At 46.4% G+C, this 16,393-nt stretch overlaps 2 protein-coding genes across 2 annotated transcripts; both read left to right on the forward strand.

Annotated features, from left to right (window-relative positions):
- Nucleotides 1–1,116: 1,116 nt before the first annotated feature.
- LOC101953981 (olfactory receptor 51G2-like) lies at nucleotides 1,117–2,052 on the forward strand. The gene has a single exon (XM_005311812.1). It carries the CDS (start codon nucleotides 1,117–1,119, stop codon nucleotides 2,050–2,052), a length of 936 nt encoding a protein of 311 aa, XP_005311869.1.
- Nucleotides 2,053–13,111: 11,059 nt separating this feature from the next.
- Nucleotides 13,112–14,047, forward strand: LOC101930797 (olfactory receptor 51G1-like). The gene has a single exon (XM_008175892.2). It carries the CDS (start codon nucleotides 13,112–13,114, stop codon nucleotides 14,045–14,047), a length of 936 nt encoding a protein of 311 aa, XP_008174114.2.
- The last annotated feature ends 2,346 nt before the right edge of the window (nucleotides 14,048–16,393 follow it).

The following is a 16,393-nucleotide window of genomic DNA, read 5'->3' on the forward strand; positions in this document are numbered from 1 at the left end:
GAACACCAGTGTTTGTACTATTCACCCATTTGCGACACCAATCCCTCTCTCACCCAGATAAAGTAACTGTCTGTGTTAGCTTGTAACTTGCCAGATATCTACAGACCCTTGCATGGGGAGAGGATGTGGTTCATGTGAGGATGAAAAGAACTCTGTAGGATGATCATCTTCTCTGGATTGAGTCAAGAATGGAGAGGCAAAGCACTTCAGCTTCTCTTGGAGAGATTCATGGGGGTCAGAGTGTATCAGCAGGAGGATTATGTAAGGGAAAGTTAATAGACCTGGTTTTGATTTAATTTACACATGTAAATCTGGAGCCAATATTATTGAATTAAGAATCTGGCCCTAAATATTAATGCCATCTTCTGGAAAGAGGCAGTGGTATAATTTGGACTCTCAGGTGTGGGGAAAATAAATAGGATAGTTAATAGTGCAATGAAACACATTTAGAAATAGCTTCAATGAAGGACGTGATCCTTTTCAGCATGCATTTGCCGTGTGCTTACCACATGTCAAGATACAATAGACCACACTCAGAAGTGGAGGGACAGAAGGGGTGTCTCTGTGAAGGTCATAATTTTAAAATTATACAATTGTCAAATAGGCTGCGGAACTCACAGCTACGAGATATTGATGGGGCCAAGATATTAGCCGGATTCAAAGAGGGATTGGATGTTTCTATGGGTAACCAAAAATTTCAATTACAATAATAAGGATTTTAAAAAAAGAAGAAGAAGTCTTGGTAGGGCTAAACACCTTCCTGATTTACGCCACAAAATATGTCCAACTAGTGGGTGTCTTGGGGAAACTTTCCCTAGGAGCAGATTCTCTCAATTGCCTATTGCAGGGCTACTTTCACCTTCCCCTAAAGCATCAGGAACTGGCCACTGGATAGTGGGCCACTGAACTACAGGTCTGATCCAGTATGGCAATGTCTATCTTCCTATCATTGGTGTAAATCCAAGAGTATGTTTTTGTTGATCTACCTTGAGCTCCTAAGCATCTGTACACTTGCATTGAGAGCAGAAAGATTTTCATTAAATATCATTTAGTCTCCTGTTATTTTTTCCTTTTAGGAAGGAAAGCTGAAAACTCTCTTGACCATCACAGTACATAATGTCAGCTGTCAATGGCACCAAATTTCAATTTGCAGTGTTCCTTCTGAGCGGGTTACCTGGACAGGAAGACATTCATCTCTGGATCTCTATCCCCTTCTGCTTCATGTATGTTATTTCGATAGTAGGAAATTCGGTCATTCTCTTCATTATAAAAACCAACCCAAGCCTCCATGAACCCATGTACATTTTCCTTTCCATGTTGGCCATCACAGAGCTTGGCATATTGATAGCCACCATACCGACAATACTGGGCATATACTTGTTTAACTCTAGGGAGATCAGCCTCAATGCCTGTTTTGCCCAGCTGTTCTTCATCCACTCGCTTCAATGCATTGAATCCGCTGTGCTCTTGTTGATGGCCTTTGATCGCTTCATTGCTATTTGTAACCCACTGAGATATGCTTCCATCTTAACTCTGCCGAAAATACCCAAGATGGGACTGGTGTGTGTGCTAAGAGGGATTGCCGTAGTATTCCCACTCCCCTTGTTCCTGAAACAGTTCCAATATTGTCGAGCCAATGTCCTCTCCCATTCCTACTGCCTCTTCCAGGAGGTCATGAAGATGGCTTGTTCGGATATCAGTGTCAACAGCACCTATGGATTGTTTGCTAAACTCCTAACGATGGGGTTGGACTCGCTGCTCATCTTGCTCTCTTACATAATGATCCTGAAAACAGTGCTTAGTATCGCGTCCTTCAAGGAGTGCCTCAGGGCCTTGAACACCTGTATCTCCCACCTCTGCGCCGTCCTGCTCTTCTACACACCAGAGCTCGGTCTCTCTGTGGTACACAGATTTGGGAAGGGCTCTTCTCCCTTACTTCAGATTCTCCTGGGATACATTTCCCTGCTGGTCCCACCCCTGATTAATCCAATAGTGTACAGCTTGAAAAGCAAACACCTTCGTGCGAGAATACTCAGGGTGTTCATTAAGTGAAGAGTCACTTCATCACCCAGTGCTGGTAACTTGGGAGTCGAAATCACGAAGCTGACCAAATGCTTCACTAATGCTTCTTAGAATCAAGTACCTAGCTAATATTCATAACTTCAAATACAAAATGATACACACATACAGACAGCATAATTATAACCAGCAAATTACAACCATTTCATTTTATCTCTTTTGTAAAAGATTTGGTGCCACTACAGGACCTTGGTTGCAACAATGATCTATACAGTCCAAGTTCATGTCCTTACTGGATGGGGGACCCAATCCTGGGAAGCAGTGATTCTGAAAAAGACTTAGGGGTCATAATCAGTTGAATATGAGCTCCCAGTGCGATATTTCATCTGAAAAAGCTAGTGCAATCCATTATGTACAACCAGGGGATCTCGAGTAGGAGCAGAGAGGTTATTCTGTATTTGGCACTGCGGGGATCCTGTATCCACTTCTGGTTTCTACAGTTGAAGAAGTATGTTGATAAATTGATAAATTGGAGTGGGATCAGAGAAGAACCATGAGAATGATTAAAGGATTAGAAAATCTGCCTTATATATAATGACTCAAGAAGCTTAATGAAGAGAGGGTGAAGGGGTGACTTGATCACAGTCTGTAAGTACCTGCATGAGGAACAAACATTTAATAATGGGCCCTTCGATCTAGCAGAGAAAGTTATAACAGGATCCAATGGTTGGAAGCTGAAGCTAGACAAATTCAGACTGGAACAAAGGTGTATTTTTTTAACAGTGAGTGTAATTAACCATTGCAACAATTTACCAAGCACCGTGGTAAAATCCCCAGCACTGAAAATTGTTAAATCAAGGCAGAAGGAGACAATTGTTAAATCAAAGTTGTTCTAACAGCTCTGCTTTAGGATTTATTGTGGGGCAGGTCTCTGGCCTATGCTCTACACGCGGTCAGATTAGGTGATCACAATGGTGCCTTCTGGTCTTGGGATCTGCTGTAGCCCAGTGGGCCACTAACCTCTATTATATTCACTGCTTTGCATTATATTCTGCTTCATTATAATCAACAGTAACACAAGGAACTTACAGGCTTGTATCATGTAAGACATTGCCTTCAGCAGTTAGCATGAGGCTTGAGACCTATGAACTTTGGCATATATAAACTTTGGTAACTCAAAAGTTGTGGGGAACTGCAAGAGGAGTGTAGGGGGAAATTTTGTCCATAACGACATCAGCCAACCACAGAACATGAACCGACACCGGCTTCTGGAAGGTTTGGGGACAGAACATCCAATTGCACGAGTGCCATGGCAACAAAACGACATATATGATAATGGGGTGAAATCATAAATACACTAACCTATAAAAGAAGGACACCTTAACATTGGTAAAAGGAGGAAATACAAATAAGGAAGATGGGAAAAACCAGGGCCGTCCTGGGAAAAAACCCTACTGAATATGTATTAGACATGGTAATGTCAGCATAACATATTAGAAAAAGTGGCATCCCAGAGCAGTAGGAGAGAGCGATATAGCCCTTGGGCGGGACCGGAAGGTGATGGCTAATATTTCAGGTTGTTCTGAAAGGGACGGTGTGACTATGAATGTTCAGTTGTACTTTCTGTATTATCTGTCCACCTTACTGAGTTACAGTGTGTGTGACTTTGCTAAATGTATTAATAAATATTTATTTATAAATATAAAAGAGTTCCTGTAATGCGAGTGTTGCACCTGTGCATGTCACAGTCCCCAGCTATATAATAATTTTAATAATACCGGGCTTTGATCTTGGGTCAAAGTAATAACTAGGATTTTTTATTCATCATCTATAGATTGGGCTACACTGTCCAGTGGTGTTAATATCACTTGCTGGGGTGTTGTTCTGCTAAATATGTTAGAGATTGAGAGGCACTCAGACACTACAATAGTTGAGGTCATAGCTAAGTGCCTTAGAGAGATTTCAGCTCTCAGATTTGGGGCAGTGGGCAGAGAACCTGAACTCTTCCCAATACCCCTTGGTGATGAGGCCTGTCATTAGCACAGCCCCTTTGATGAGGGAGTTCTGAGCCTCTCCTGCAGCTCGGCAGTAAGAGCGGGAATCAGGACGTGCTTTAAGAAAGCGAAGGTTCTGGAGAGGGTTGCCTGGCCGAGCAGAGCCCTGCTGGGCTGCCCCTCGGTCTGATCCTGACCCCCACCTGTTCCATGAGCACTGAGAGCTGCTCTAGCGCTGGAGATAGATCTCACACCCTGCATCCAAATTTCCATCATCACCAACTTTGGGGATAGCAGGGTCAGGGGGAGGGGGTTATTTAGGTCCAATAGGGAGCTAGCAGCAGGCATTTGGAGCTGGGCTTGAGTCCCACCCCTTTCTATTAAGAATGGGCATGGCCTTGTTTACCCAGCGTGTGCATGTCTCATGCCTGAATGTAAGGGGACTGCCCCTTCCTGACATTCAGTGGGGGTGTTTGGTTGGCTAGCTCCCAGTACTAAAAGGAGAAGGGTTGATGAGAAATCAGGACCCTGAGATTGACAGTCCCCAGGAACAATGGGGAGAGACCAATGCTCCAGGTCAGCCTGATTGACAGGGCAGGCAGGCTAATCAGGGAGTCAGGAGTAGGTCCCATCCTCCGTGTGAGATGGAATTGCCTGGGGCAGACTGAGTGGGGCCGAGCTAAGGAGAAAGGAGGGGCCCAAGCTGAGCTCAGGAGCAGAGCTGCAGCCACAGAGCCAGAGACACAGCCCAGGGAGAGAGCAGAACCTGTGCTGGGAGCAGGGCTGCAGCCACAGACACAGAGACACAGCCCAGGGAGAGCAGATCCTGTGCTGGGAGCAGGGATGCAGAAACAGACACAGAGGGGCCAGAGAAGCAGCCCAGTGGGCGCTGGAGGCAGGGCAGCAGCATCAGTGCTGAGACAGAGTGGAGCTGGGGCTGGAGCTGGAGCCAGGTGTGGTAATCAACTGGGACCAGCCAAGGGGGGACGCTGGGCAAAGGGTGCAGCACAGAAAGACACCCCTAGCCAAGGGTCCTTGCAGGCCAGACTGGGAGGGGGATCTTAACCCGGTGGGGGGCTGATGCTGGGAAGAAGGGTCCCACCACCCAAAGCCCGGAGGTGTGTGGCCACCGCCAGAGCAAGTGTCCAACCCACAGCGTCCCTGCAGCATAGCCAGGGCCTGAGAAGAAGGCCTGGGACAAGGAACAGACTGTGAACTGCCCTGACATTCCAGAGACATTGTTTTTGATGTTCCCTGCCACAGAACGGGGTGATGTGTTTCCTTCAACCTTTCCCATTTTTTCCTTATTCTTTTTTAAATTAATTGTTAATTAAATAACTTTCATTTGCTTTAAATTGTATGTAATGATCAGTGGGTCAGGGAAGTGCCCTGTGCAGAGAGAGTACCCGGAGTGGGGACACCCTAACCCCTGCCCTAAGTGACCGCAGCAGGGTTGGGGGTTGAGCCCCCCAGGAATGTTTTCAAAGTACATCAGAAGCAGGAAGCCTGCCAAACAATCAGTGAGGCCACTGGACGATTGAGGTAGTAAAGGAGCAATCAAGGAAGATGAAACTGTTGTGGAGAAGCCAAATCCATTCTTTGCGTTGGTCTTGACGGCAGAGGATGTGAGGGAAATTCCCATGCCTGACCCATTTTTTAGGTGACAAATATGAGGCACTGTTCCACATTAAGTTAACGATAGAGGACATTATGTTGCTGAACCATATATTAATCATAGTGGTGTGATTATGAGATCATTATGATGCATCTGGGACAAGATATGTCTTGTGAGGTGTCATTGGAAAAGTTATGATTTGGTGAATATGATTATCCTATTTGTGTGCATGTATCATTTTTGTACCTAAAGTTATGTATATTGACTATGGATCTATATTTCAAAGGTGCTTACTCTGGGTAACACCGACAAATAGCCTTACTGGTACACCAAGGAAGAAGCTACACAGTGCTGATGGATCATCAACAAAGACAATGGACCACAGAAGAGCTTAACCTTCCTGTGAACATTTCAGCCAGCCTATCAGTAATTGCTGTGTGACTTTGTGCCTGCCCCACGCTGGCCCTGAGCCAGTTAAAACCAGCCTAGGGACGCTAAGTGGCAAGCAGTCAAAGGAGGGGCTTCAAGGGAAACAGCCAATTAAGGCAGCAGCTGCAGACAATTCGGGTGGCAGCTGGACCAGCCAACCAGGGCCCAGCTGGCCTATATAAGAGGAAGCTGCAGACCAGAGCAGGATAGACCAGAGCCCTTGGGAGAAGACTGACTTTCTATAGGGCTACACAGAGACCAGCACCTGGGGAAGGGCACGTGTTAGCAGGGACCAGGGGAGCTAGGAAAGGCTCCTGGTGGGCTGCCAGGACTTAGAGGTTCAAGGCCCTGGGAAGAGGGAAAAAGAGCTGGATCCAGAGGCAGGAGCAGAAGAATTTGAGGCTGCGCAGAAGTGTCCTGGGGAATAGAGACAGTGAGCTGGAAGGAAAAGGCAGCAAGAAGCTGCTGTTTGCAGGGTCCCTGGGCCGAGGCCCAGAGTAGTAGGCGGGCGTAGCCCCCACTAGCCACTGAAGGAGTAGACTGGCTGAAGACTGCCAAGCCACTGTGAGGAGTAGCTGGACTCTTGGTGCAGGAGTCCCCTGTAACAGGGGGAAACAGGATGGTGAGACGGCCGGAGGGCTGTGCCACAAAGCAGATGTTGAAAGAAAGGAGCTGTAATGGTCTATAGGCAGAGGCAAGGATGGGAGAGCCACCACTACCTGAGGGTGCACCTGCTGGGACTGAGCTAATTCCTGAAACACCCAACAGGAGGCGCCAGTGTGGTGAGTGACCACATGACAGGCTGCTAAGACTCAGCAGGACATGCAAGGGCATGAGAGCAGACCACATGACACTGAACTCCATTCTGGTACCTGTATTTTTCCAGAAACTGGGTTGGGAACTTGGCTTGAAACAAAGGGTTCCCACCATATGGAAAAACTATATACGGTGGGGAGTGACATCCTCTCTTGACTTCACTCACCACACAAGAGAATTCCTGGAAACACCGGATGAACAAAGACTGAGCTGGGAGAAGTGCTGTTCCCAGGCTAAAGGGATGTCTAGCCTGCATATGGAAACTTGGTGGACTGCTTGTATCATCAGTCAGGGTGAGAAATTGCTAATTCATATCCCATCTACCTAGTATATTAGGTTTAGTTTGCATTTTTGTTTATTTGCTAGGTGATCTGCTTTGATCTGTTTGCTATCACTTATAATCACTTAAAATCCATCTTTCTTTAGTTAATAAACTTGTTTTATGGTTTATCTTTACCAGCATGTTTTGAGTAATGTGTCTGGTGAAAATCTCAGCTCTGTGTACAAATGCTGTTGCATATCTTTCCCACATCAGTGGGAAAGTTACCTATATTAATGACATATATTAATAATTATGTTGTGCAGATACCTGTGCAGTGAAAGATGGAATAATTCTGGCTTTATACTGCAGGAAGCGTGCAAGGCTGGGAAGCTGGGAAATTGGCTGCTGTTCCTGCCTCTCTTTGAGTGGCTTAGGTAAAGCACTCAGGCAGCTCAGTTGGGTGTGTGGCACCATCATCTGCTGTCATACTGGATGATAACGGCTTGAAGAGGCTGTCTGTGTTCACCAACAAAGCATTGTAAGATTGGCAAGCCCAGCTGGAGAGTGAAGGGGCACAACAGTTCCAACGGCTCCCTGACTGCCCCCAAGGGGTGACAACCTGTCACAGTGGTCTGTTACACTCTGCTTCCTGGATTCATCACCATGGAGTCCAGGGAGATGACTGATGAACCCAGGAAGCTGAGTAACACATACTGCCTCCTCAGCCACCCTGGACCCTGCATGGTGTATAATAATAAGCAAAAACTTCCCTGGGAAAAACCTCACAACCGATGGTCAGCAGTCACATATCTGCAAGGGAAGGTTTAACCTGTCCTGGCCTATTATATCCACCACCTATTGTTCCCAGCATTCTGTTAGCTTCATTGACTGCCTCTCCACATTAGGCAGATATTTTCAGAGAACGATACATGACTGTAAGATCTCTTTCTTGAGTGGTAATGGCAGATTTGGAACCATCATTTTGTAGGTATAGTTGGGAGTATGTTTTCTAATGTGCACTTTGCTTTTATCTACACTGAATTTCATTTGCCATTTTGTTGCCCAACCGCCAAATTTTGTGAGATCTGTTTGAATCTCTTCGCAGTCTCCTTTAGACTTAAGTATATTGAATAATTTTGTCTTGTCTGCACATTTTGCCACCTCACAGCTTACCCCTTTTCCAGATCATTTATTAATATGTGGAGCAGCACTGGTCCCAGTATAGAACCCTGTGGGGCACCATGAGTTACCTCCCTCCATTTTGAAAACTGACCATTTATCCTACCCTTTGTTTCCAGTCTTTTAACTAGTTACTGACCCAGGAGAGAATCCTCCTTCTTATCCCATGACTACTTAATTTTCTTAAGAGCCTTTGGTAAGGGATCTTGTCAAGGCTTTCTGAAAGTTCAAGTACACTATGTCCTCTGGATTACCCTTGCCCACATTTTTTGTTGACCATCTCAAAGAATTCTTATAGATTGGTGAGGCATGATTTCCCTTCACAAAAGCAGTGTTGACTCTTCCCCAACAAATCATGTTCATGTATTTGTCTCATAATTCTGTTCTTTATTATAATTTCAACCAATTTACCTGGTACTGAAGTTAGCTTTTCTGGCCTGTAATTTCTGGGATCACGTCTGGAGCATTTTTAAAAACTCAGCATCACATTAGGTATTTGCGAATTATCTGGTACAGGGTCTGATTCAAGTGATAGGTTACATTTAATAGTTCTGCAATTTGATATTTGAGTTCCTTCAGAATGCTTGGGTGAATATCATCTGGTCCTGGTGATTTTTCTTATTTAAATGATCAGTTTCTTCTAAAACCTCTTTGATGAGTTGTCACCCCCGGAGTGCAGACTGGGATCCCATGGAACCCCTAACCATTCAGCTGGGCTGGCCTCTCTCACACTGATCAGCTGCTGACATAGCCAGCCTATCCAGGCCCCCTTATCACCCAACACAACAGCAGGTGGCACCACACACCGGACTGAGTTACCTGAGTGCTGAACCTAAGCCACTCAAAGACAAACAGGAGACAACAACCAATTTCCCAGCTACCCAGCCTTAGAGTTTTGCAGGAGTATAAATCCAGAATTATACCATCTTGCACTGCACAGGGATCTGTACAATGCAAACTCATTGATATAAGTCAGCTTCCCCTAGATGTGGGATAGATACGCAAAAGCCTTTGTTTACAGAGCTGACATTTTGGATCCCCAAAAGAAATTGGAGGCTTTTCATCTGCCTCTCCCTTGGAACAAAAATGAAGGTTGCACTGACTGAGTCTATGGCTGAACTTTGGGAATGGAAAGGTCGAAAACTCCCGACCAGTCTATGGCTCGGCCAATGTCTCCATCAGTTACTCTAAGGAGCCTTCCCATCTCTGTGCAGCCCCCTCCACCCTGTACAACACCCCTTCAGCAGATCCTGAGGGCAGTGGCTACTGTGACAGGCCCAGGTAGAACATTTCTGATGAACCTGTGCTAACAGTGAGCTAGAGCAGTTGCGGAGGCACAGAGATTGTGGGTGGGCCGAGCTACCAGTGGCTCATTGAGATCTGTGCATAACTATGGGGATCCAGGGGCACTGGGTCCCCTTTTTATTCCTCCCGGAGAAGGGAAGGAACCTCTGGTACTGGAATGATCCGAGGCAAATTCCCCTATATGGAGCCTTGTGGAATCTCCCTTCTCCAGCCAGAACCCTGGGTTTACAGTGCAGGGAAAGGGGCTGCTGGGGAGAAATCAGGTCCTATATTATTATCATTATTATTTATTTTTATTTTATTTCAGCAAGATCACAGCTGTGACAGCATCATTTTTTCCACTTGGCTGCACCCAAGGCAGCCATGTGATAAATATGTCATCATATGAACAGTGATGACAAGCCTGGATTCTATGAATAGAGCCTGCAGCAGGGCTGGCGCTGCAGTAATATTGTCTAGAATCACCATGCATCCCCTGTGATTTGGCCTCCTGTAATTTGCCATTGGCTGTGACAGTGGTTAGAGCTGGTGCACACTAAGCCAAGCAGCTGAGGTTCCCTGATGGCTGAGAGGACCCCAAGGGAATGTGCAGACATGCTACATAAAGACAGTTGCCTCCCTAACTGAACAGATACTGCCCGCTGCCCTGCAACATCGCTGATGACACCTTGTCCTTTAGGTTGAAGACCTCTGGTGTCATCGGCTCCCCTTCTAGCAGGAATTGGGTATGTTGGCAGGTTTCACTATCTTTAACATGTGAAGTGAAGGGGAAAGGCTGCAAACTGTTTCCTTTTGCAGATGTTCTGTGCAGCGGCAGAGGACTCAGCTGGGCTGTCGGGGTGACTCAGTGACGGGGCTGAAGGGCAGGCAGCACTAGGTAGCCTCAGAACTCCTCTGCTACATCTGCTCATGCTCCACGCTGGGTTATTCAGGCTATTGAAAAATCTCACATTGAAATCAACTTTGAAACGTTACAACTCTGATGCCCCTAGTCAGGATTTCTCAAGGGCTCCCATTTCTAGAGGTGCCGTGTGCTCTGGGCCTGATCCTGCCAGGGGCTGAGCGAGAGGAAACCACAGGGAATGTCAGTGACTAGTTCCCAAATCGCCTCAGATTTATTTGCTCCTGGAAATTTAATCAGCAAATGTATTTCCAGTGATTTTCTTCTCCAGCTTAATTGTGAATGCAGGAGTTCAGAGCTGCATTGATCTGTCTTAACAGATTCGATGAGGCAAATTTCTGTTTTCTGACTGGCTGAGGGCTCCAGCACGTCTACCTTGTAGATACCCCTCACAGTTATGGGTCTACCGGCATCTCTGCCCCCTCTCTGGTCTCCAAGTGCCAGATGTCAGGCCCCGTACCCTGCCCTCTCATGGCTCATTGAGATCTGTGCATAACTATAGGGATCCAGGGACACTGGGTCCCCTTTTTATTCCTCCAGGCAGCTGAGGTTCCCTCATGGCTGAGTGGATTCCAGGGGAATGTACAGGCATGCTTCATAAAGACAGTTGCCTTCCCAACTGAACAGATACTGCCTGCTGCCTGTGCTACCTCTCTGATGACTCCTTGTACTTTAGGGTGAAGATCTCTGGTGTCAGTGGCTCCCCTTCTAGCAGGAATTGGGTACGTTGGCAGGTTTCACTATGTTTAAAATGTAAAGTGAAGGGCAAAGGCTGTGTTGTTCCCGGATTCTATGGAGAGAGAGGAAGTTCCATTTCCATGAACACTCATGTATTTGACTTTGAAATCCACTTCCTGCAAACCCTCCTCATGCCTGAATAAGAGGTGCTGGGGTTACTATGTACTACAGAGTGACAGCTCAGGGAATGAATATTTTCTATACTGACCCTAATGCCTGATACCACTCCAGATACAGGCAGCAGTCTGAGAGAACAGAACCTGAGGGGAACCAGTCAGCTATTAACTCAGGGACAGAGGAGCTACCAGAATTTTGTTTGCCAAAAAGCGACTGCATGAGGGCTGAGACAAATATACGAATATTACAAACCAAACTTTCATGAGGTATATTGAAAGCCAGCAGCAGAGTTGGAAACTCTATAGGAAGGAGCAGTGGTAACTTTACTGTGTAATGGTTTTGACTTTAGAAAGTATATCAAAAGTACTCCTCATTCTGTTTGCAATGGGTTTCTGCTATTAACTCTTTGTACAGTGAACCGTTGTATGATACTGTCTCCTGGTAACTGACCAGAAGTGGTTTCTAACACTTACATTCAGGGTCATGAACACAAACCCTCGGCAATACATGTAAAAGACTTTCCAAAAGGTCATGAGAGAACAGAACCGCTGGTGTGTGTTACACCAGAGTAGAGCTCAGGTGCAGGAAATGTGAGTGCAATAGTGGTTTATGTAATTTACGCCAATCATCTCTTATATGAGCATGGCTGAAGTAACTTGCACACACACCTGGACATTAGTGCAACACCACTGTTTGAAGTATTCACCAATTTGTGATGCCAACATCTCCTCCACCCAGCTGAAGTAACTGTCTGTGTTAGCTTGTAATTTGCCTGGTATCTACAGACGCTTGCATGGGGGAAAGATGCAGGTCCTGGGAGGATGAAAAGAAGCCAGTAGGATGATTGAACTCTCTGGATTCCATCAACACTGGCTAGTTAAAGCACTTCAGCTTCTCTTGGAGGAATTCTTGGGGGTCAGAATGTATCACTGGGGGCATTTGGTAAAGGAAAGATAATGGAGCCTTTTTCTGATTGAATTTATACATGTGTATCTGGAGTTACACTGTTGAAGTTAATGTTATTGAATTAAGCACCTGTCCCTAAGAATTTATCCCAAAAAACTGCAAAGGGGCAAGTGGCAGAATTTAAACACTCAGGAGTGGAGGAAATAAAAATATGTTTAATGAAACAATGAAACACATTTATAAATAGCTTTAATGCAGGACACACAAATACCATTTTCACCATGCACTTGCCATGCATTTACCCACATGTCGTGATGCAAAGGGCCACACTCAGAAAGTGGAAGGCCAGAAATTGAGTCTGTCTGAAGGTCACAATTGTAAAATCACACAGTGCTGAAGTAGTCTGTGGAACTCACAGTCAAATCTAATTACAGGAGTGAGGATTTTTTTAAAGTAAGTCTTGGAAGGGCTCTAAACCTTCCTGACTTACACCACAAATAATGTCTAAATATTGGGTCTCGGGGGGGGGGGGGGGGACTTTCCCTTAGAGCAGGTTATCTCATAGCTCCCAATTGCAGGGCTTCTTCCACCTTCATCTGAAGCATCTGGAACTGGCCACTGGATACTGGGCTAGATGAACGACAGGTTTGATCCCATCTGCAAAGGCCTATTTTCCTAGCGATGCTGTTCTTGCTGATATTTTTTGAGCTCCTGCAAGTTGCTAGACCTGCACAGAGAGCAGAAATATGTCTCATTAAACATCACGTAGTCTCCTTTTTTTTTCTTTCAGGAAGGAAAGTTGAAAACTCCTCGGACCTGCCCATTACATTATGTCAGCTGGCAATGACACCAAATTAAATTTTGCAGTGTTCCTTCTCACCGGGATACCTGGGCAGGAAGACGTCCATCTCTGGATCTCTATCCCGTTCTGCTTAGTTTATATTATTACAATATTAGGAAATTTAATCATTCTGTTCATTATAAAAACAGATCCAAGCCTCCATGAGCCCATGTACATTTTCCTTTCCATATTGGCCGTCACAGACCTTGGCATATCAATAGCCACCATACCAACGATATTGGGCGTATTCTTGTTTAACTCTAGGGAGATCAGCCTCAATGCCTGTTTAGCCCAGCTGTTCTTCATCCCCTTGCTTCAATGCACTGAATCCTCTGTGCTCTTGTTGATGGCTTTTGACCGCTTCATAGCGATCCGTAACCCGCTGAGATATGCTTCCATCTTAACCCTGCCGAGAATAGCCAAGATGGGACTGGTGTCTGTGCTAAGAGCGATGGTCATAATACTTCCACTTCCCTTTCTCCTGAAGCGGTTCCAATACTGTCGAGCCAATGTCCTCTCCCATTCCTACTGTGTGCACCGGGAGGTCATGAACATGGCTTGTTCGGATATCACAGTCAACATCATCTATGGATTGTTTACTAAACTCTTAACAATGGGGTTGGACTCGCTCCTCATCTTCCTCTCTTATGTGATGATCCTCAAAACAGTGCTGAGCATCGCGTCCCACGAGGAGTGCCTGAGGGCCCTGAATACCTGCATCTCCCACCTCTGTGCCATCCTGCTTTTCTATACACCAGACCTCGGCCTAGCTATGATACACAGATTTGGAAATAGCTCTTCCCCCTTGCTTCGTATTATCCTGAGCTACATCTCCCTGCTGGTCCCACCCCTCATGAACCCAATTGTGTACAGCGTGAAAAGCAAACACCTTCGTGCAAGGATAATCAAGGTGTTCATCAAGTAAAAGTTCAGTTCATCACCCAGCTCCAGTGCTAGTGATATGGGAGACGAAAAACATGGGCCTCTTATTCCATCCTGCCCTTACATGTGAGATGACATGAGCTACTGATCTCCTCACTGTAGAGAGGGGTTTTCACATGGTCCAAGGCCTGGAGCAATGGGAGAGCGGCTGGTGAGGGAGGAAAGTGAACTGTGGAAAGGAGACCAAGGCAGACAGCAGCATTTAAAATGTGACTATGTTCATGGAGAGCCAGGGGACTGGTGAGATGTTAGCCCATAATGTTGGGGTTACTATGCCTGCCTGAGCCAGAGTTCTTCCATGTTTAAACTCTGTCCTTCCATGTTTAACTCTAATCGACCTTAACAACCAAGGACAGCAATTGGAATGTGTAAATAGCCAGTTAGCAATTACGACCTTGTTCATACCAGGTACCAAACGATAATGATGAGGTTTGCAGGTTTCTAGCTGGGGAAGGGGTAATAAACTAAGGGTAAACAGGACCAAATAACTGTTTAGGGAGAAGTTACTAACAAGCTAGATTTATAGCCCTAGAATGATTTAGTTGCTTAAATGTATAAACATGCCTTCGGTAGAGAGGGGATGGGGAGTAGAGGAGGGGTGGTAGAGAGGGGGAGAGGGGGGGGGGCTTAGTTGTAAAATGTATAAAGAAGAGAGAAACGGTTTTTGCTGGTGTGCTTGATTTGAGACTTGCCTGTCTCCTTGCACCACTTTGGGATCTCAAATAAACTTTGATTGTTTCTCCACCCCGGTATGTTTATTGGCCTGAAGCCCTCTGGGCACCGAACCCCACTGTTGCTATCCTCGGGCCCCTGTGCCGGCAAAAATAAGGAGCCGTATTGGTGGCTGCTCCGACCTCAGAGTTTCTCTTGAGAAAGTCCATAAAGAGAAGGGATGTGGATGTTGTTTCCCATTACATCTGGCCTGTCCCTGTCCCGTCTCTGGCTAAACATCCCCAGGGCATAAAAAAAAGCTGCAGAGCTGTTGTGCTGTTGCTGTCCTGGCTCTTCCTGAGTGCTCTGGGTGCTGCGTGATCCATGGGGGCGCATCCGCTGTGGACAGGGGCTATTCAAGGGGCACGGACATCCACCTTTCCTCTATGCCCTCAACCAGCTAATTTTGACTGTGTCTTGTGAGAAACATGATTAACGCCAGAGCGCCAGGAGAAGCCAATTAGGCAGCCCCCCTCCCGCTGATGGCTCTGCACACAGCACACCTGCTCAGCCCACTGCGAACTGAGGCAGGGCAGAACTGCAAGTGTGAGTGAGAGTCTGACACATGAGTCCTGGCAAGAGACTTAGGCCCAGGTTCCCACCCTGGCCCCTCCATTTGTGCTTCCCGAGCGGCTTGCAAAGGGGTGGAAACAATCCTCAGCTCCCCCACACAGGCACAGCGAGCTCCCAGATCAGCCCATTCAATGTAGGTGACCATCTTTTCAAAAGGCAAAAGTGGGACACACGCAGGAGCTCCATCCCCTGGGTGACCCTGCCACTGCCCCTCTTCTTCCTATTTGTTGCCCCAGCCACTCCTCCTCCTCTTCCCCCAAGGCTCCACCCCACTCTCCATGGCAGAAGCCAGAGCCGGGTTATGGTAAGAGCTGCCCAGGGACCCAGCGCCACTGTGAGGAGCCCCAGATCCTCCACGTGACCTGGCCGGGGGCTGGGGTCCCAAGAGAAACCCCCAACCTATATCCCCACCCCCCCGAATGTAGAACCCAAGGAATGTGAAGAGTGTGGGGTTCCCCAGAGCAGCCTGGGCTCCTAGGACAGCTCTTAGACCTGGCTCCCGGCTGCCTAGGGGATAGAGCCTCAGGGAAAGAGAAGCAGCGGGGGTTGCATCAAGCCTCAACCAAGTCCTCTCATGGATCACTAACTGGTTAAAAGATAGGAAACAAAGGGTAGGAATAAATGGTCAGTTTTCAGAATGGAGAGAGGTAAATAGTGGTGCCCCCCAGTGGTCTGTAGTAGGACCAGTGCTGTTCAACATATTGGAGACACTGTATGGATTTTGTGGGGAGGTGGGCACTTTAGGAGATTATGAATACTAGTATTTTAAAATTGCAATGAATTCTGACAGATCTGCCATGTAAGGTATCTGCAGTAATGTTATAATTAGCCCGATACGATCATTTCATATATGTGTTCATATCACCTCTGCATTGTAAATTATAGGTTTTGTCACCGAAATTTCGGGTCCCCCTAGCTGAGAGCCAATAACAGCCAGACAGGGATAAGGAAGAGCTGCTTTATTCTGCAGAAGAAAGGAGAGCTTTGCACCTTAGTACAAAAACTCTGTCTTACACACATTTTACAGATCCTTTATACACATTCA

This window comes from Chrysemys picta, chromosome 1, assembly GCF_011386835.1.
Source record: "Chrysemys picta bellii isolate R12L10 chromosome 1, ASM1138683v2, whole genome shotgun sequence".
Taxonomy (NCBI): Eukaryota; Metazoa; Chordata; order Testudines; family Emydidae; genus Chrysemys; species Chrysemys picta.

Bases quoted from the DNA above. Each gene is read 5' to 3' on its own strand.
- LOC101953981 (XM_005311812.1), top strand. From the start codon at position 1,117: ATGTCAGCTGTCAATGGCACCAAATTTCAATTTGCAGTGTTCCTTCTG.
- LOC101930797 (XM_008175892.2), top strand. From the start codon at position 13,112: ATGTCAGCTGGCAATGACACCAAATTAAATTTTGCAGTGTTCCTTCTC.